This window comes from Varroa jacobsoni, unplaced genomic scaffold, assembly GCF_002532875.2.
Source record: "Varroa jacobsoni isolate VJ856 unplaced genomic scaffold, vjacob_1.0 scaffold_792, whole genome shotgun sequence".
NCBI classification, from domain to species: domain Eukaryota; kingdom Metazoa; phylum Arthropoda; class Arachnida; order Mesostigmata; family Varroidae; genus Varroa; species Varroa jacobsoni.
This window is the reverse complement of record NW_019213694.1, coordinates 110,715-133,204: the sequence shown is the minus strand read 5'-3', so window position 1 is coordinate 133,204 and position 22,490 is coordinate 110,715. Positions and strand designations below refer to the sequence as shown.

The 22,490-nt window shown below is 41.2% G+C and overlaps 1 protein-coding gene and 1 long non-coding RNA gene across 5 annotated transcripts in view; one reads left to right on the top strand and one right to left on the bottom strand.

Annotated features, from left to right (window-relative positions):
• The window catches only part of LOC111263818 (pH-sensitive chloride channel 1), a 58,083-nt gene that overhangs the window by 21,394 nt on the left and 14,199 nt on the right, over nt 1-22,490 (bottom strand). For 3 of the 4 annotated variants that reach the window (XM_022839217.2, XM_086969799.1, XM_022839215.2), the window contains exons 2-5: nt 13,130-13,194; nt 10,740-10,884; nt 7,696-7,749; nt 5,483-5,670 (exon numbers count right to left, since the gene is read on the bottom strand). In XM_022839217.2, coding sequence (XP_022694952.1) covers nt 5,483-5,670; nt 7,696-7,749; nt 10,740-10,884; nt 13,130-13,194 — 452 coding nt within the window. The remainder of the gene's footprint in view (nt 1-5,482; nt 5,671-7,695; nt 7,750-10,739; nt 10,885-13,129; nt 13,195-22,490) is intronic. The other variant, XM_022839216.2, reaches the window with a different exon arrangement.
• Nucleotides 1,708-8,933, top strand: LOC111263822 (uncharacterized). Its single transcript, XR_002682482.2, has 3 exons — nt 1,708-2,822; nt 8,268-8,366; nt 8,799-8,933. It is a non-coding gene; the product is annotated as an uncharacterized LOC111263822 (long non-coding RNA).

Below are 22,490 nucleotides of genomic sequence, written 5' to 3'. Positions count from 1 at the left end.
GCACACAAGACGGATACAAGAAAGAAACAAGTCGAAAAGGAAACACTCGATTTCTAAAGGTACTAGCTGGCTATTTGCTTAATGGAATTCCTAGGCACCGATTGAACTGATCACCTTTAGGTTAGTATGAAGCCGATCGACCTGCATTCTTCGCGGAAATGTGAACTCTTACAGACAGAAGAAGAACGTCGTGCTCTGGCTATCGTGTTACACAGTCTATCCCAACCAATAGACCCGGCGACATTCACTTCATACTCTAATCCTTCGTAGGAAGCACACATCGCAACGACTAGGTAAGCCAAAGAAATGGCTTTATCTACCCCCGTAAACAGTATAGAATATAATATGATGAATTTGACCCGGAAGTTGCTAGGCGCGGAATTATCCTGCGAATTCGGAATACATTACAGAACGACTTTCCGAAGGCGAGTCGCCGGGCGCTTCATAGCATACCCATAACGATAATCGATTCTTTTGAACAACTTCTATTTAAAAAACGATATCATGAATCTCTGGCCTTGTAACTTGTTCAAACGAAGAGTTGGAAGTTCCTGCAGGCGTTGCCGCCCCTGTTTTCATCGGAACTTTGGCTACAGTGTGCTAAATGTATATGGAATCTTCTAGTTGTTCTAGATGTGTGTAAGTTAAGCCGGCACCGCCGCGCCGCTTGGCCAGCCGAGCATTAAACGTGACGTGACGGTGAACTATGAACGAAATACACTCAGCTGTCGCTGACGACTGCGATCTCTTCGCCTTGATCTGCTTAGCTGAAGCCCGGCTTCGTTTGACCTGGCACAGAGGTGCGGTTGTATAGCAGGGTGACGCGGTGGGCAAGGGGCCTACTCCGACCTTTCTGATCTGTTTGTCCGGCCGACGAGCCGCTTTAGCATACGCTTGGGATTTCCTGCTACAACGGGGTCGATTAGGCGTGTCGTTCAAGGGCCAAGGTTACCACATCGCACAAAACAATGAGTAACAGTATACTGTACTGTATAGTGAAGGTAGTTCTGCGCCCCATGAAAACATATGAGAACTTCGATTCGTCGCTTGTTCAAAGACGTATATAACAACAGCATCAGAGTTTTATATGCAGAGAGTTTTACGCGACTAAACATATGTGTTCATAGCTCGCAATGCAAAGAGTAACGAATCTCGTTTCGCTGCTGCGAACTAGAGCGGATGTGTCGTGTATCCAATGTGTGATAGTAATCCACTTTTTATCCGTAACTTAGATATAATTAGATATAGAATGCCTAGCAGCGTGTATGGAAATCAGGGCAATACAATATTTTGTAGATCGAATTTTTAGATCAAGTTAAGTACAGTTGTTCTGTTTTACTGAATAGGGGGATGTGATATATACATGCTATACACGGATACCTGTGGCAAGGTATATATAGATAGATTTGTGAATGGCTATAGGTAGGTAACTAATGTAATGTCCAAAACCAGAAATTTAGGCACCTCCTAGAAAGATACCTATATTTTTAATCTAAGAATCAATACACATTTACACCTACATAAGATCAATGCTAGTGGCTGTGAAGAGTTCATTCCTGCCAACCAACGAGAAAGCCAAACTAATCCCTTTCATCCTAGTGATAGCGGTAAGATGGCTAGCTATATTGTCAGCTACATGAATAGCCAACTTCTCCACTGCCTAGACGATTGGACCTTGTCGCCGAAACTGACATACGGCCTATAGGTCCTTTTACGTAAGGAATGAGGATTGCGGATGGTCGGGCGACCAGTACCTGCAAGAAGCATCCCAGTGGTGGTTCAATTTTCGTACATGCGAAACGACTATATAGGACGCTTTCAAGGATGAACTATATGACCGTTTTGCGTTAAAGGAGGCTGGGTTATTTTTTGCCGCCACAGAAGGAAGGAAAAGACACTCAAATATTGGTGCGTGCTGAACGAAAATTGCTAAGCTGATGAGCTTGAACTTAAGTGTCTTTGTCCAACATCCGACGAACGTAAAATAAGCTGGTTTCAATATTTTGGCACAGCGACAAAAGCCAATTTCCACACCAAGTTAGTTCCGAGCGGTCCGAGATTATGAGTCGGACAAGTGCGACATTCGCTCCCGAAGGCCCGCGCAGAAAAGAATGAACACCTGTCACTATTTGGCAGTGCGGAGCGCCCACAAATTGCGATTGTGAAGGTACGGAAAATGAGTGAAGGGCACTGCGATGTTGGAAGCTTGTACTGCAAGTTCATGCTTTCAAGAATACCACCTTCAATGCATCAATCGGGGCGCATCAGTTAGTCAGTCCTCGGTGGGCGGCGGTGAAGATGGACGGTCAGCGGGTTCACCCTCAACCAAGACACATCGTGCCGCGCTAGTCCGAGGGCACCACAATTAGTTCTGTCAAAATGAGCCGAGGACTTAATGCCTATAACTTGTCGTCGGGCCACGCGAGCGTAAACGGAACTGTACAGCGATTGATGGCCTGTTATTTCTTGAATTGGGAGTATGGGCTAGAGCACATGCGTACATGTACTAGCGGAAGGAATCATGAAAGTACGTTCCTTAACTGTAATCCGTTCAGAAAGGATTTGCAAATCCGACGTTGAAGTGACTGAACATCCGTCCGGTTGGACGACGCAGACGCCCGCTATCAGTACATCAACTGCCCGAGGAGCACGATTTGCTTCAGCACGATGACTAATTCCTGAGAGTACTAGACAGCCCAATGTAAACCCACTAAGCCTTAAAGCACGCCGGCCGCGCGATAGGGACACCCCGTTAGATAAGGTGGTCGAGTAGTAATGATAAAAATGTTGCACGTCTACAGCTATATAAGAACAGAGCGAAGGTAAGTAAAGATATAATAAATTTTCCAAGTTAGAACTTATATATATAGAATGACACTATCATCCGATTGAATAGATTAAATAACATTGGTGAAATAGAGATAGCCAAAATATACCAACAATGAATGATCGTAACGACATTCTCTGTAGGGAGATATTTGAAAGCCATCAGCACGTACCCTCGCTTAGACTAACGTAGGGTATGACTGACCACGAAATTGGGCAATGAAATAAGTTATGCCAAAAAGAATAATCTCTTTGTTGATTAGACTAGGCATTGTGAGGTAGAAGTGACTGCACCAGGAAAAAAAGCACGCTGCTATTACGGCATGTCTAGACGTGACTATAACCAAATGTACAACTGAGCAGTACTTAGATAACATAACAAAATGGCCGATCGTGCTATAGCCTGCGAATGGTAACTTCCAAGTTTCTTCTTCAAAGTATGCGCCGAAGTGCACCGCTGATCAACTCAGATTAACGATAATTGCAGATTAACACCAATTGCAAGGCTTCACGACTGGTTCAGAGGCGATATGCTTTGTATTCATCGGACAATCGGTGCGCTAATGGCGTATTCGCTAAAGCTGTTTTTCTACGTGTTTTCCACTAATAGCAATAATTTTTGAAATACTAAGTTACCTTAAGCATATCTGTCTCCTGTGTTTCACTTCAGTGAACCACTGCTATCTACAACAGACACAGTCAGCGTGTCGAGACAGTAAAGAGTGTGCACGCTTAATAGGACCAGGCAGCATTCGCGCGAGGACAACAAGAACGGGTGATGGATACCACCAATTGAAAATCTATAGCGGTTTCAGCCTATCAAAGGCTATCTAGAAAATCAGCTGCGGGGGGCTGCGGTAGTAAGAGCAGTCGCTTCTGTCAGTAGCAGGCAGGAAACGTTTTTGAAATATAACCGCTGTCAAACAGTGAACAAAGAAATATGCTCTAGCATAATCTTAAAACAAGCGAACGCAGCAGGTAAGGGGCAGCGTATTTGCGCCTGCTCTTAGCCAGTCGGACTTCGTGTACTGTGCCGGGGTGCCTAACTGGGGGAAGTAGGCCAGTGGAACCTTTGAGGGTTTTGAGGTGTAGCGATAAAATTACACGTTCGACAATGGATGTTTCGTTAGCAGACAACCAGCTAGAAGAATCGACACTAAAGTGGGCAAATTGATAACTTTGCCTGGTGATAAAACGTATAGAGTTAATAGCACCTTTAGGCAGCTACACTGCTTTGTCATACGTTGTTTACGGGTGTTCTGCACAGAAGGCAATGAAAAAACGCGGCAGTATAGGTATTAATGTACCTGCTAAGAGAAATAACATTTAATTTTTTGACAATCCATTGTTTAACAATAATTAAGTCGTTTATCGGGGCAAGCCAATAAAGACGGCAGGTGAAGGCCCCTTACAGCCTCTCTAGAGAATTCTGTAGACAGCCGAAAAAGATAAAAATTATTTTCTTCTTTTTAGAAGATAAACTGTAACCATAATATAAAGCTATAAGCAAGGACCATGTTTAAGAAAACATCTTTGTTTGGTAGCTAATCAGGTAGCCTTTCGGCGCTGGGCTTCCGGGGTAGGCTTGCTATAACAGTATTAACAATTCAACGCTACCACTGATAGTAGCATTGCAGAATCATGCACTCACGTACTGTGCCGTTCATTCGCCTGCTGAATAGTTCTTACTAGTTAGATATTCGAGCTAGTCGCTTTCTGGTAAGTCCGTTCTATACGCGGGCGTTCGATGCTTTTAATCCTGATACCCTTTAGCAGGTAATGTCCTTCGGCTTTTTTTGTTCCTGCTGGTGCGACGTACGCAGATGCCCCAGGACGAATGAAAGTAGATGCAGCAATGCTGCAATCACAAAGCTAACCTTCTATGGCGGCGGCGTCTGATCCTGTCGAATTTGTTGCTTGTTGTTCTCTATTGTTGTTACTGTCATTGTTATCGTTGTTGTATTCGCAATCGGCAAGAGCTCTAAGGACGCGAGAAAATTTTCAATCAGAATCAACCACGAAGAAGCAACCCGAACTCAACTCATTACTTAATAGGTTCAACAGGAACCCATACGGTTCGAGAACTTGATTTGCTCAACACAGTTCAACGATGTGCTACCAGAAGGAAAGTTGCGCACTTAAAGTTTGATAAAAAACAACTTGCATGATGTCTGGCAGCGACGTGGTGGTTGCAAAGTCGCCATCGACAATTTGTAGGAGTTTTATCGAGTCAGCTAATTCGAGTTGCAGCGAAGTAGGCGAAACTACAGACTACAGTTACAAAATCGATGAGCTCAATGCATAAGTCGCGTAGGTGTTGTTAATCTCGCTGCACAGCCTATCGAATATTCGTAGGCTGCCTTTTCTCCTTCTGTTTTTTCCGCTCAAGTTCGATATTGTTAACATCGATTATCTGATTCGTCCCTTATTAAAAAAAGTTTGAGAAAATTACGTCCTCTTCTCAAACTCGATCGCATCGCTTGTAACATTGAGTAACGATAGTTAGTGTAAACGATTTGAGTTTTACGTCCCGCAGTGCCGTTAGGCGTTTCAGCATGCGGTTGACCAGAGCAAGTATTCGCCACGCTAAACATTCTACTTGAATCTAATTTAATTTAACCTAATCTCTCTATATATATACCATCAACGAACAAACCTTGAGCTGTGTGTCTTCGTAGGACATCGACTCGACCGCGAATGGACATTTCGGATTATCAAAAGGAAAAATCTGCAAATTTCCCTGGCACACCAACGTCATGTGCCTGCGCATCGTGTACACTACGGTGCCGTTCGGGTATAGTCGCAGACTCATGTGCACAGGATTAAGAGGTGTCTTGAACTCCCCTGTTGAACAGAAAACGAAATGACAGAGGAACAGAGATGATCACGTAGCAAACATAATCGTTACCGTCGTGATCGCTAATCCTACCCTGCCACTCAGGCTCGGCCTACTTTTCAGCCTATTCCGCTCGACCAGTCAAGGTCTCGACGGAACGAGTCGGCAACGCAGAAACAATAAAACATAAGAGAACAGCTACGCAACAAATTTTCTCGCATTCATACAATTGTAAAGCTGTTTGCCTAGTGCTAGAAACGAGAGAGATTAAATATGGAGCTCGAACGTATCGCAGCTTAGTTCAGCAACGGACCGCGAAATGCTCATTAGATCTCGGTTAAAATATATGTATTTGTTAGTATTTGCACCTCAGTTACGCAATATAGTTTACAACTATAGTATTCGAGACAAAATAATAGTACGGGAAAAGATCTGCTGCGCCTAACGTATCGCCTGGATCATCGATGAACAAAGCTACAAGCTCCAGTATTTGCTATCAAGCTATGATAAAACCTGGCAAAATATGGCTATGTACCGAAGTCAGATTATAAATATACGTCTAAAATATAGAGGAGTATGATTTTTTTTTGGGTTTGCTCAAGCTAACGGCATGCTAAAGGGGACTTTGCTTATGCATTTGATTTTATCGGTATTATCTGCCAATAACTGTCCTAATCTTTGAAGTCTAAATGTCGTCAGTTTTAGATGGTTTTCAAGAGGCCTTATCTGTCAACGTGTCTATGATTTACGGCCATGTATTGTTTGTATAGGCACGCACTCTAATTATATGACAATATTTTACTTATCGATGAAGGGCGTGAAAGCTTAGCAAACTTTTCAGTTCAATGAAGGTGTGATGCTGACCAGATTTGCTTTCGTACGTGTTCTGTTTCGATCTGAAGCTCGAAGATTTTCGGAAGAGACGCGCCTGTGAATTCTATTAGTTACAAACCCTTCTCCTCTAACGGCACTCGATGCATGAAATAACTGGGCAATCGCTGTTTAATAGTATTGGTTGTAGTGGCATATGAATTCACCATTCAGACCATTGCAGGGAATAATATAAGATTAGAGTCATAAATGTATGGTAAATAGTTAATGAAAACTAGAAATAATTCGTCTAACAAGTCAACTTCTATTGACGGATTGAGAAGTTGATGATTAGAAATTTAAAGGCCTAGACGTTAGACATTATATAATAGAGAACAATAAGTTAGAAGAAAGCATGAAGTCGCACATATTCCACTTCATATATATACAGAAAGATATAGCAACTGGAAATAAGCCCATTATCTAAGCTTGACTTCATTATCAGGTTTGGAGTGAGCGTGCCAAGTAGATTCAACCATTCGGTCTTGTGTGAGCTACTCGTAAGGGAACGAAGTGAAACAAACTACTACTGTTACTGATTACTAAGCTTTTACTGTGTTACCAAAAACCTCAACCACACCATAAAAAAATCAGCCTTATTACATTATATATATATATATGTATATATATATATATATATATATATATATATATATATATATATATATATTCGTTTTGCGCGACCAATGACGACCATCCAACCTAACCTATTTATTAGTTCTGGCTAGCTTAACGTACTTCAGATAGAAATCTCTTTACCAGCTTATCCGTCTGTTATATATACGCCTATACGTACGTATAGAGCCACACAGACAAAGCATGCACTCCTCTAAAGAACGCTGTCAGAACTCTACTATGCACTATAATAGAAGATATTTAGTTCACCTATTTACTGCATACATTTTGACAGAGTGCAGTGACGTGATGCTACCCATCGCAACTATTGATGCTACTCGAATTGCCATAGCCGTGATAGCTACACGTCACTGATCGACAACGACGTATCGATCTAGCAAAAAGAAGAAAAAAAAACAGCCAACACAGTTCTGGTTTAAAAAGGATGATCTAAGAGAATCGAAAAGTGATGGCACACAGATGCAACGATGTCTACAATGACAGACAGATAGACAAACAGAGAGATATGCAGGACGGGAGGAACTCGCCTTGATCACAGTACTCGGTGCACTCCTCGTCGTCCTTCGTTTCGTCCTCCAGGCCTAAAGGAGGGATCGAATTGACCATCGATGAGAAACCACCAATGATTTCTACTAGCAGCAAATCTATGTCAACCATCGCGCCTATTAACGACAGATCTACATCGATGATAACAATGGATTGCGATAAAACACTGTCTCAATCATATGGAAATTCCTTGTGCGACGCTATCAAGAGTACGACCCTGATAACAATTACAAATCAACATAATATATAGCTAGAACCATAGTTAATCATTATTAAGACGTAAATATAAATTCACTTACGCTAGATACAACGACGACTTTCGTTTGCTAGGCAGATTTGATTGTTGCAATACTGTTTACTTAGAGCGTATTAGCTCTGCACAAGGTTTGCAAAGTCAAAAACCGTCTTTGATAGCCATTTGATCTGTTACTTATACTGCAAATAGGCTAGCGTCCCGTAAAGTCTGGCGAAAAAGCACAACAAGCATGCAAAAAAAGGTTGACGTTCCGCTGACATTAGAAAACCTGCCTTTAACCTTTCCTTTTGTCTCTAGTCAAGTGTGGCACCAATGCGATAGGTCAAACAACGATCTGGGGTAGCTTCTATCTACATGGGCCTATAGCATGAAATTGGCGGACATACATACAAAAAAGTACGTAAATAATCGTACGGTAAGAGAGAGAGAGCAAAAAAAGTTTCACGGTTAAATTACTGCTTCAACAAAGACACACTGTCCATAATTTCGATTCGACTTTTAGGTTGATTAGGTACAGTTGTTTCTCATTTATAAGGTAAACGCTATCCGCATGCGACTTTGTCTTTGTAGAGCATTTAAAATAGAACTAACTGATCTTACACTTAGTATATCTTCAGTTGCTAGTAAGGCTAAGACGATGAAAGACAAATGTATTTATCGGATCATCATTCACAGAGCGACCATGAAACCAAATTTAAGTAATGTATAGCCTATACTGTGCTTAAGATATCAACATGGCCGCTTCACCTTCTTTCCCATCTGAACAATTGGCTTCGTAAAACCTGCGCATGACAAGGATGTTGTCTAAAAATGTTGTGCATCTAATAGATATTTACAGATTCGTGAGTTTACTACAAGGTCTCATTCAGAGAAGATCGTGATGAAACAACGTCAAACTCAGCATCGCGGTCAGCGATAACATTTTTGCACGTAAAATATATTGATTGTGTTATTGTTGCTCGATTTTCGCAGAGATGTTCAATTATGTACTATATTACATATATCATATACTCTAAGAGTGGTTAGTGTTATTTTTATTTCTTTTCACTTTGTGCTACGTTTCCCGCAGCCTCTAGCTAGCCCTCTCGATCGCTTCCCTAATATAACACATCCATCATTAGTGCGGTCGTTATCTGTTAAAATATATTAACCTTGTCTAATTCAGAAAATCTCAGATCCATGGTAGGTGACTGATGTAGCAAATATGGAAAAGTCGAGTTGCTCTGACGCGCGCACAATTCGACGAAGAGGAAGGTCCAGAGTATTGAGTTTTTATAACAAAATTGATCACCGTTTGCACATCACCTACGGACTCTGTTGTCTCTAACATCTGTTGAACGCAGATTCCTCAAATGTCCAAGTAAAGCCCGTGCAGCAGGTTCTCGACATGGATCTGGATTCACCTATAGGAGGCATGGATCGTCCTAAAAACAGCAATCTTTCATTGATATGCTAAATATCGAAGGAAATTGGCAACGCGTGTTACCCCTGTGAGCTTATATGCGACAACACCGTAAGTGGAACGGGCCGATTTGTAGAACTTTATTTATTGCGCGAGTCAGATCCGGATCTCCTGAACACACATACTAGTGCAAGTACCAAGAAGTGACGCCTCTGATAGAGGCTTCTTCACCAATGTTACTATCATCCTATAGCGTACGGTTCAAACAACAGCAGCAGTTTCATGAAAAAGGTGGTAAAATCCCTTTAGTCAGCGAAAGATAAAAGGGTCCTAGTAATCGCGGATCCAGGTGGGACTTTCTGGTAGCCTCGTATGTTTTAGAACCTGTTGCTGGCGGCAGGTGTTCTTGATTTTAGGGCCAATCACCTCATAAGGTCAACTGCTGAATAGCTGACGTTTCTTAGGCAGACCAGCGTTAGAATGAAAGGCCATCTGTTAAACCGAAAACCAGCTTCTTTGATTAGACAAGCACGATACGTATGAATTTTTTCTTTACGCATGGAAACAACTATTGAATCAAAGAAACATCATACGCGAATAACTATATATACCGACACTGAACAGTTTGTTCCGTGTCCGAATCGCGGGATATTGTATAGTGAATAGCTTCATCGAGAAGGAACGATGGACGTTCGGGCCGATCGAACGCTTCAACATTCCAGTAGACTCAATCAGATAGCGATTTACTCAAAAATGTTCAATATATCTAGATAACATTAAAATTAACATACTTTTAGCGTAAGCACTGTACTAAAACGACTGAGACTCAGCTTACGGTGAGTAAATTGCATTCAGCTGCGATTGCAGCTTTATGGCTAAAAAAGGAACAAAGCAGTTACAAAGCATTGAGCTTAAACCTGGAGTTGACCTGAAAGGTGCTCATCTGTTGCTAATAGAGTGTCCGTTTGATAGCGTGATAAAATCCACTGCTGCGGGGTTTATAACGTAATAGGAGCATGAGAATTCCCATCTAGTAGGAACAAAGGACAAGTGTGTGCTTATGCAATATTCTAACGTAGTTTAGGTTTCACTACAATAGGACGGAAAGGGCCAGCCTTATAGATATAAATTGACACATATATATATACATGCAAGGACACGACGTTATACTTAAATATTCTAGTCACAAATCAGGTGAAAGGCTTCGCAGTTGGACTGTCGCGTAAATAACTAATGTCCTCATCATGTACAAGTCGAAAATTTAGAAGTACTTCATTGTTATACTTGACGTTACGTGTAACAGAAAAAAACAGGATTAAACGCTAAAAGGTAGCCGATCTCATGCGAACAAAGTCGTGCTGTCTTACCATGCTTGATAAAGTAGATGTCCGGCTTCCAGATCTTTCCTTCGTGCAGAAGTCCATTTAGGTGAGAATGGTTGGCTCCAGTTTCGTGATAGGCCAACCTTTGATCCATCCACTTTTGAATTAGCAGGAACTCGATCTCGTACTTCTAAATTTCGTTCACCCGTAAACCACATGAAGTAAAGTTTTTTACGAATGATACTGATATAGAAAAATTCCAATCTGTTTTTTTCTTTTGCTTAATAGCTAACTTGAGTTCGACGAGTCTCTGCAAACTGATGACTGTCACAAGTGGGCCGTATCGTGACTTGGTTAAACACTGTATCTCAATTGCACCTAGAGTCTGCTAGAGTCAACTACAGAAAGACCCGTTTCCAAGTAGAATAAACAAGTATCTATTGGCTTGCACTTAATGGACTAGTGGAATAAATTATAATTTGGGTTCGTTATCGTTAGATGCAGGATTAAAACTTTTTCTTTTTTAGACAGATAGAAATAGAAATGACACCCGGAAAACTCGAACTTCCTTGAGGAGCCGCTTCGCCGTGCGAACGACGAAATTCTATTGGAGTGTTAACGAATCGACTGACTTCAGATCTGGGGTTTTTAAGCTTAAACTTTGTTCAACTGAAGGTTTCTCAGCTCTAACGATACATATATATATCGTTCACTGAATATCTCACTCGCTACCAGCATGGTACGAATTTAACAAGAATTATTAGTATTCCCAACCAAACGTGAATACTGCCATATAAGTACTGGATAGCAGTACGGTGGTTAGCATAGGTCATTAAACATTGTACACACATGATCATTCCTGCCTTCGTTTACTCACTTTCGATAAATCACACTTCGCCTCCATAGCATCTGCATATAGATAGACCGAAGCACTCAGCTTAACTAACTGGCCGTTATATCTTCGTCATATTATCTTTGGCAAAGAGAATTACTATTTGGATCCAGCAGTATGACGAGAAGTTGCATAGGTCTAAAGTTAGATCGGACATACAGGGGCTCTTGCCGCGGCCTTCACAACTGGGATCCTCATTTGGCTTTGATGACAATCTACACTTATATATGCAATATAGGTTTAGGGTGTGCTTTCTAATTATTTATGTGACTATATGTCTCACGGTATACGAAAAGATTGAAATCGAGCAAAAACTAATATGACCTGCTGTCTGCCTTCTTACACAGTTGCGTCCTAGTGACCAGGCCCTATACCCACGGTATGAGCAATGAGCAGTATATAAAGTACAGCATCTCCATCTGCGCAGAGCAACTTGAACGCTTGCTCGTCTGACGACTTGATGAGCGAGCCTGGGAAAGGGCCACCCGTGAGACCCCTCTCATCGGACAGACAATATGGGATGTACTGTATGCCAGGTAACTATTTTTAGGCCGAGGAGCAGGCGGGGAGCTCCCTGCACGCCAAAAGCTGAGCCAAAACGGCCAAGCTAGTGTGTAACGACGGCTCCCGTAGTTGCGGTGGCGTCAAACGCAGAGATAATTGTAGAGCGCGTAATCGCTGCGGTGTATACGATGTCGTCCCAAAAGCCAGAGGCAGCGGGAACAGTGAATGAGAGGAAGGGAATCCTTTCCAACACCAGCAGTGCATCATGAGTTCAGCTAGCGACAGCGCTAAAAGTCAAGGGGCGGAGCTCCACCAGAAGGGCGTGAATGCATACAGCCAGCGTAGAACGGACAAACGTTAAAAGTGTACCACATCCAGCCATCTATCCGTGCTCTTACGGCGCGCCGCGACAAGATCCCAGGCCCCGTTCGTCTTAGTCTCCTGCCTTATCCTTTGGTTTCTCACTTTAGTTTGTAACATTTTTTCGGTTGTGGGACACTGCTGCCTGACCGCGGTCTCTCACAGTTATTAGCTGGTACAGCAGCGCCAAGAATATTCGTTGTAGTCAGAAAGAGAATAATAGTGGATTGGGAGATTTTCTTCGCTTATGGCCTCCACCTGTTGCGATCGTGTTGCTGATCGTGCTGTGTTTACAGAAATTTAGTAATAATTATAATAACATTCTACGAACCCAGAAAGAGAAAAAGTAAATGATATCTGCTTGCGAACATGCGTCTAATCGTCGACAATGGTAGTTTCAGGCGCGTTATGAATTCTGGCTTTTTTTCTTCATATATTCGCTTTACAATGTATTATTGTAGTACTCTGTAGTGTATTGTTAAAAAGTTGCTGAGTGTTGTACTTAACGGGTTCAAAAAACAATGTCAGATCCGATTTTTTTTTTTCGCTCTCATCAGAAAATCGGTGTGTATCGCAAGCCATTTTTACGTCGCGTTTAAGTAGAATTAAAAAATCATTGTAGTATCAGCGTTCGATGGCGTAAGTGGACAAGTGTGTTGATGCTCGAGTGCCAACTTACCAAACTAGATTCATCTGGAGATGACATGCTCAGCAACAGAACACTCACGTTTACTTTGGTTGTTTCTGAAACAGACGAAATACATGATTGTATTATAAGAGCCAATACGTCAGCAATGCGAAAAGACCGCTAACCACAGAGGAATCTTAAAATCATAATTTTTTTTTTTTTTTTTCTTCAAACTGTACATCTAGCCTGTGTTGTTACTTTGCCGCAACGTATGACAAGTATATAACAACTATTGCTTCACCATCTCTCTGTTTAGTAGTCAAAGAGATCGAGCCATTTTTTCATGTCATGTTTCAAATCATACTCGTATCGATAAACAATTGATAAGTTTGAAAATACTTCATTAGAGCTAAACAGCCGCCAGTACGCATATAGACGAAATTCAACACAAATGACAGCAGAGAGAGATAACATTAAACAAAGACAAACAACGACACCGATCGGGACCAGTCATTTGCTTGTCCTACTTTTCATAATAAATATCAGAAGCGGCAAATGGGCACACTCTACTTGAATACGCCAGTCAGCCGTTTCTACAAAACGTAGTCGGCACCTGTCACGGAACAAGTTCAAATGAAGATTGCTTATTAAGGTTAAATATTAATTATTTTCGAAAATTAAAAAAGACGGTAGTGAACAGTATCAGTTTCTCTCCGACCCAGACTGTGCATTATATTTCGCAGGAAGGCCCGAAATCGCCAAAGGATCTGCGGAAAATTAGGTGCTGCCTGTATCTGTCGGCCCTTAGCAACGTATCGAAAACTGGTGGTATTCTACAACTGATTTCTCTGATAAATTCGGTTAATGACAAAGTACGCCGCCAAGACAGTGCGTTTAGCTTCTACCACTTCTAGTACCAGTCTGTTGTTCCAAAAACTTCGACTTCGGTCTCTGTTAAAACGATTCCATGTGATCTCATCTTTTCCACAACACAATTTGTGGACCAAATTTGCTTCACCTTTAAATCACACTCAAGTGTCAATCTAAACCAGTAGGATCTTGGGTACTCGACATCTGCTGAGCTTCGTGTCGGCACAAACGTCGTACGCCTGAGTTTCCATATTGTCACAGCCCCTAAGTTGACAAGCAGCTTATGCACGTAAAGTAACGTAGGACGTTAGATTTGCTAGGGTATATTTGCTGAAATATTCATTACTATTACATAAGTTGCCACTACTCGTTGTAGTAAGTATCATAAAAGGAATTTAAAGATATCCTCTACCGTACTTTTGAGTCAGACCTATGGCAAAGGCATACTCGATTGTTACTATTGGATTAGGATGTTTTCGTAATCTAGATCAATTTTGTCCACTATTATTGTTGCTAATACCTAACTTATGCTGGTTATTATCAAACACTAATATATTAAAATGTATGAGCTTATTAAACATTACATTTTCCTTTTACTTGACAAGGGCTCTATTTTCCATGCGATTTCGTATTGCTCGCAACAGCTTTACCACTGTTCTTCATTAGTATTAAGAAAAATAAATTTTAAAAAAATCTTTGGTTGGACTGAATTGAAGAGCGATACAGCCATGGCCGACGAGGGCTTAAGAGAACACAAATTCTGCGATAGCTTCACTGAAAGATATTCAACCAAAGGACAGGAATCTGTAGGTAAGTTCCAGCAATCATTGTCCCTCAAGATTCCTCTATGACAAAGGTAATTAAATGAATACCGTAGCCATAGCGACAATACAAACATAGGAATTTTGCCCTTCCTGTAAACATGAGCTTACATCTCCTCAGGTGGCCCGGAAGCCGACGGCCGCTCACCACAGATGCGTCGAACAAAATTCAAATCTATATAAACGTGCAACAACGTCGAGTATATACAACGTGAATGAAAAGTCGGACCTATAAAACCGGAACACGATCGTTCTCATTCTCCAAATGTGGAGCAACGTTTGGTGGTACAGAGCAAGTGCTTACTGACTCCGTTGTCAACAAAACATTTGTTGTGGTATAGTTTTGTTCGCTGCCACCGCCTTTACAGTAGCTGCCGTACAACACTTTAGCAATATTTGTACTAGTATGTCCGAAGCTGCTGAAACAGATTCCATCATCTAAAAGCAGGTTGCCATAGCTCGCGGTTTTTATGCTCTCCGACTACGATCACGGATGTTTTCGCTTTCATCCCGCCATCATGTCGGTCTCTTAAGCTCAAATGAGACGCATATTGCTAAAAGGACAAGAGCTATACGTACATATTGGCAGGCAATAAGCAACCGATTGTCAAAAAGAACCTCGCCAGACTGAAGACAACGACAGGCGAGAGTCTGCTTGGTACTCCCGGCTGACCGAAAAGAACGCTGGGGGGAGGAATTTCTATTCCGTTTTCCAACTTCCGTCACCTTCATAATTAATTAAAGTATGAGAGTATACGACTGTATCCTCTTTACCAGTACGGCAAGATAGTTGGCAGCTATGCTTCTAGTTAAAACATATTAAATGTGAAATCCCCTGTAGGGAGGCAAAATATCTACCGAGACGAATTTGTCGTGCCGGGAACGCTCTGGACCAGTTGGTTTAGAACAAAAGGCTACACTCCACGACCATCGCTGACATGAAATCGGCACCATATCTACTGATTTGAAGTCTACAACTGATACGCGCTGCCCCTGTTGCGCCGACGTTGGCTAACGAATTCTTGATTTTGTATGCACGTACGTAGAAAAGCATACGCCTTACAAATTAGTTCGGTGACTCCTACAGTTATCCTACCAGCGTACTTTCTTTTTCTCTATCTAAAAGTAGCCGCAGTTCTTTGGCTGACAAACATACCCGCTTAATCTCAAACAGCTGAGGTTCGCTTAACTGGGTTTGGTGTTCGTAAATAAGGGTAAAAGGGTAAAGAATTGTTTTGCTGCTTAAATCTAGCCGTTTTGTAGTAGTAGTGTCCTTGAAATAGCTCGAATCGCTTGCATAATAGTCTCTGTGGCCTTTTTGCCCTGTGAAGTTTTGTTGGCTGGCCTATAGCTCGTTCGCTTGATTCAATCGACGTTTCGGATATTGCATACGTTCAAGGGTGTAATTAATAGCGGTTTCGCGTCTCATCAATAGTTATATCGTCTGTTGATACAGAACTGTTTTAGTAGCCCAAAACGATATCCTGAAATTTCATTTCGTTCTAATCTACCACGAACAACAGCGGCAGCTTTTCTGCGAACATCACCGAGTACCTAGGCTACACCTCGACGCACGCTCGCGTTGAAGTACCACCCGTATCTGCCATTCAGTGATTTTCGATTCAGTTGTCTCTCGAAGAAATTCAATGGGGCTTTGCCATCATATATTTCAATATTGCGGTTATCTTTGTAGTGTAAACAAGCCCCAAAATCACCCCGTCGGTATAGCATCGCATGGTTTTCCCTTACTAGAAGATCTAGCCGTGATAGGTATTGCGCGACTCGTTATCTGGGGTTTTCCCCAACAGCTCTATGAAACGGACAGGTGACCACTTGCGATGGTACCATTTACCAACGCTGGAACCAAAACCTAAACTTAACCTGCCTTGGCTGGCATTAGTTGAAAAATGTATGCACTGTATGCCACCAACAGATAAAGGCTGACAACTTTCTCTAAAAAAACATTTCTAATTTGATAAATCTAGAAAGAATTGATTCTGGAAAAAAATTAAACTGCAAAACAATTGTCTTACACCGTGGCTACAGTTTAATTGGACGATTTTGACTTGCGTCCTCATGGTATATATATATACCATGAGGACGCATATATGTAGATTGATTGGAAAGCGGCCACTTGTTTATAGGACAAATACAAGTAAGTACAAACACCGTGTGTAATACATAGGAGTGTAAAGGATATGCATAGACGACCCTTTATTGAAAGTGATGTTCCGGTATCTCGCTTTTTTGGTCCTTTCCTATGTAGGCCTCAATTCGTGTCGCTTCTCCACAGACGAGGCATGACGTAATAGGCCTATCCACCGATCTAGCAGTCTATACAGAAAGAATATTTACTCCAAACGGCAGTGCTTTTCACACACTCAGGCCAGGTACTATAAGCCCATTTGAGTGGGCGTGCCTTATAGTGGCGTGAGCACAGCTGGCTTGAAAAAATCAGCCAGATGAACCAGATTGCGCTCAGAGCAATGCTGTTGACATTGTACGTTATAGGTAAATGAAAACCAGTTTATCAAAGAGCAGCGATTATAGCTAACAGGATCCAGTACTACTATACTGAATTGCGTACTAGGTAAATGGAAGAATCTAACACTTACAACTGTACCAGGTTGTACGGAGCAAATCGACAACGAGTTTCTTTCGAATTTATAAGAAACAAGTTAAAAAAAATTACTTCTGTTAGAATCAGGGTAATAACTTCTGATAGGTCCATAGCATTAATGTCTCTTTGTGCTATGGTGTGCATCAGTCAGTTAATCTAGCACGATTTAATTAACGAATGATGATCCCTCCAGTAAACTTGCGTCATTCTCATTGCTAAAGTGCACCATAAAGGGTTATAGGTACAAAAAATTTAAATGTACGTCTGTCAAATTGTGCATAATCAAGTAGCAATTCCCCGTCGTTATCACTACCAGCTTATGTATAAGTAGCTGATCATAATCAGTATTCCCCCATTAGCCAATCAAATGATGTAGTGGCCTTAAGCAATGCGCCTTGATAACTACAATTTTTCGAAACTCCAAAACACTTTTTCCAGGTTTAACGCTGAAATTTCTATTTGAAAAAACACGACCCTTTACTGGCTAATGATGGCTCACAACTTGCATAGAATACAATTTATCGTATAAAACTTGAGAAAACTATTTCGAGCTTCTTCACCTCACCATCTTTTCAAAATCAAAATTGACGATTCAACTTCAAAATGCAAACTAACACTCATTGCCGTAAATCGCTAAAAAAAAAAGCTCTCACTCTATTTCCTCGAACGGTTACGTAAAGCTGGCACCAGTATTTCTATAGGGTCTATGTATCGTTATGTGCATTGTTGCTTCTATACCAATCGAAAACCAGTCGATGATAAGTTTTGCAAATGACTTATTGAAGGTCTTATGATTGAAAATATCGTTGGCTACACATTAATTTAAAACCAGTGTCCATTAGCAAAGCCAGAAAAACGTCGTGGAGATACGTCCGTTACGAGATGCGTTCCGTGAGTTTTTGAGGCATACGGGCAGAGATGGCAGTGATCAACGCTGGAAATAGGTCAGATGCGGTATCGACGCAGATAGAAAGAACCCGTAAAAAAACTCAACTGGTTGCTTGATGAAAAGATATTCGCTAAATACGCAAAGCCCAGAACCAAATCCTCCTTTCATACTTACAAGATCGACGTGGCAATCTTCCTCTAACGGGTCGATATTTTTAGATTGGAAGGTAGAATAGCTTCTTACTTAAGAAAAGCATGCTCTAGGTCGAAGAAATTGCGGTCCATATTTTCGTGGGCAGCCGAAACCTCGGTATTTTCTGACTGTCATCAAATTCATCTAAGTGCACAGAAAATCGTTCCTGGCCTGATAAAACAGTCTTTTACATACAGATGAGTTTAGACTGGCGTATGTGCATACGTACGTGGCTGCGATATGTTACTGCTTGGATGAGAAAGCCTCGGAAATACGCTCCTTGCTAGTACTTCGACGACACCGTTGATCTGTGAATTCGTATGGCAGAAGGAATAATTGAAACAGGATGATCGTCAGGACAACGAGAGGCTTGTTGCAGTGGATACCCTCAGTCGCGTCGAAAGCTGTAAGTTGTGTAAGCCCTTATCCGGCTTTAGAAACGGTAAAACCCTGTTCGACACCCGCACTAGTATCGCAAGGATAGCGCAGAATAATGTTGGGCCAATTAGGCGCTAAAAGATACCGCGCCACGGGATGTCCTTATCCCGCCGGGTAAGTGTGGCCGATTCATAAGAAATCAAACATTATAATTCAATTATATATAAGTGCGGAGAAAGTGGCCGTATATATAAGTTTTGGATTATTCCTGACCGACTGGGTGAAGTTAGCTCTTAAATAAAAAAAAAGCAACTCCTGTTTTTTGCTTAATGCGTTACATAACCCGTGAAAAAGGACAAGAAACTGAAACAAAGTTCGAGAAATTAACTTTGCAGCTGTACGACGAAGCCAAATTATTGGGCTGAAACCAAGCTTACACACCCTCGCACAGGACCACATATTCTTTGTCAAAGCATCCTGAGGATCCGACACATTACCGAAACTGGGAATGGGCTATTGTTTAGGTGATTTGTTAAGATTTCCGTTGTTTCGCATCGCTTGATTCGCTACTTTACGAAGGTAACTTACAAATTCGCTCGCAGTATTTAACTTTCGTCAGTGTCAGTTTAGGCTGACTATAGCATTAAACTAAGGATAAAATGCGAATGTTATAACTACTTATCTAGCAGCATTTTTACGCACGTATATAAAGGGACATTGTATCATGCTGAGTGCATGGTGACTATTGCTAATCTTCTGGACAAAGCATTATATTGAATTAATTGAGTTGGGGCAGTGAACGAGTTAAACGTGAAGGTCAGTCCCAGAAATGAAGTCCATAAGTGCGTCGGACCACCTAAATATTTATTTTCATTATAACAATATTCACTTTGTTTGCTCTCTAAGCTTCCGCAAGGTCGAAGAGGCTATACGATACAGCGTAACTAAACAGCGAAGTAAACGTGGGAACTAGCTAGGGCCCAACGCCGAAGAGATTTCTATACTATGACTTCAGCCGGCAGCACAAGGAACACGTACACACGTACATGCGTGTTCAACGAAGCGTCCCATAGCGTAGTGCCACAGAACCATGTCTCCCTCAATTTTAGATTATTCTCGAGGGAATAGGTTGCTGACTTGTTAGCCATCATGCACTATTACAAGTTACCGAGCCATTCAATGTTACCACAGGTGTGCTATACCACTATGTGAGCTAGCTATCCAGAAATACGGATAAGATGCTGCGGTTCCACTTGCAGAGACAGATGGGCTCATGTAATTATAATAGAGGAAATTTTATTTCCTTTATCGAGAAAAACCCTCCTCTGCTGGGTATACATAAAAAAGTATGATATGTTTTTCTTATACAAAAATGCTATGTGGTTATTAAATATAAAAACAAACATAAAAATAAAATATATACCTAATTATTATTTATGCAGGCTCACGTAAATAGGATGCATATGTGTACAGGATATTCGCTTACTTAAGCAATTAATAATAATAGATTCTGAAAATATTTTCCCAAAGTTACCAAACTAACAGTTCTTAAGCAGGTAACCAAACATTTTTCTTCTTAATATATATTTAAAGTATGAACTTTGTTTAATATATATTAAAAAGGGTTTTCAACATAACTTGGCATAAATTAATCAATCAGTCGTGACTATAGTAAACGCATATTTGTACCGAAGAACATCTTGTCCGTGTCGGGCTGATAGCTGTAAAATTTTGTTTTCTACCTAATTTATGTCTGATCGCATTCAGCTACAAATGGACTTTCGCCAGCAGATTGCGCAGGTAGACATATTTTCTCCGTAGCATCAAAAACAATCATTGTAATATTCTTACCAAACGATAAAGGACGTGATCTATCTCTTACGAAAATTGCTAGCGATAAAGGTAAATGAGTTAACAATGGAAAATTGTTAGAGATTGGGGTAACGGTCCGGAGATTTTATAGACGCTTCAAGGTCACCTTGTATGTACCCCTCTGCCGAATCGCTCATAAACTGATTCAGTTCAGCCCAGGCACAAATCATTGTCATCATCGCGATTTCGTCTATTCTAGAAGCGAGAATAAACGCAATGGATAAAGGCCGCCAATGCGAACATGTGGAAAAGCCTCAGCATATTATACCAAAACCAGGTTACCTCATGAAAAAATTCGTAGTGCCTCCTTCACAGTGACTGGTGTTGGTATGCAACCAAATTATCTAGCGTTATTTGAATACATTCACATGTCCCGTATTTATCGATATTGTTTTATCATTTTATTTTTCATTAGTATTTATTTCCGTTAATTAGTTTAGATTATCATTGAATATTTATCATATAAATCTAAAGCGGTGGTGTTATTATAAATAAAGTATCCACCATCGTATAGTCTTTGTCCGAACAAATTCTCATATAATTTCTGTACACCGATAGAACGTAATTATGATACCCGGAGCCTCCATCATTTCAGCCGCCATCGTTTAAATGTCGGCGTTAACAGATAACAATTCCAAGGTTCAGCCAGATTACTCCGTATGAGGTCTACAGGTGCTATACACCTTACGTATTGAACAGCCAGGCTATCTAACTGCTCTAGGCTTTTTATCTCGTACTAACTACTGATCTTTCTACTACGAACCCTTATATAGCGAAAAGAAAACGAAGTCTTCTCACTTGCTTCAGTAGTCCTTTTTTTTTTCCATTTATCTTGAAACATTGCAAGCGCCTTATCAACATTCTGTCTGGCTGCCTGCATATATACCCACATGCGCGCGTGAGGGTGTTTGAGCAAATTTTCCCGAACCGGTTACTAACAGTGATTTGGTGTTCCCGCACGTTGGGTCAATTGGATGGCCAATGTGTGGGCCTTTATTTGGCGGCGACGCATCACTACCTAGCGAGCGCGAATGACCAGTCAGCATCATAAGTCTTTTGGCTATAATACTGTAAAGCTGTGTATGCAGAAACAATGGTGCCCGCTGCTAAGAAGAAGGACCGAAGATCTCAGGAAATGGAAGTGTCTTTACTGGAGATAGATAGCACTAGTGCCACAGTGGTCGATCACGTTTGTCCAGTTAATGCGTTCTATTGTTTTTCTCAGTGTCCCTTTCACCGTCTTTACGCGACTCTTCTGACATAGAAAGCTGTTCAGGGCCTTTATTCATTGGGCATACAGCCGCTATGATGATCGCACGGGACCATCTGTATGGTCGGCGATTCTTCAAGGTTATGCTTGTTATTAAACCTGTTTGCTCTGAAGGCTGCTACATGCACGATAATCAACTGACCTAACAAGCCGATTAGGTTTTATTTATGGATATCTTTTTCTGATTGAGACTCGTGAACATAAGGCAGGTAGGTAATGCGGTCTTTAGGTGTTTGTTACATTAAAGCACGGTAGGTGCTCAGACGGAGGAAAAACCTGTTCTCAACATTTGAACATGAAAACGGACGGAAGCTTGCGATTCGACTTCTGGATAGGCGCATCCTGAACGGGTTTCTAATCAGTAAGCATGTAAATTCACAAAAATGCTCAATTCGTACGTTTATAAACTGAATTTTAACCATAGTAATTTAATGTGTAATAAAGCGTCCGGAACGCTCAACGTCACTAATACATATATATATATATATATATATATATAT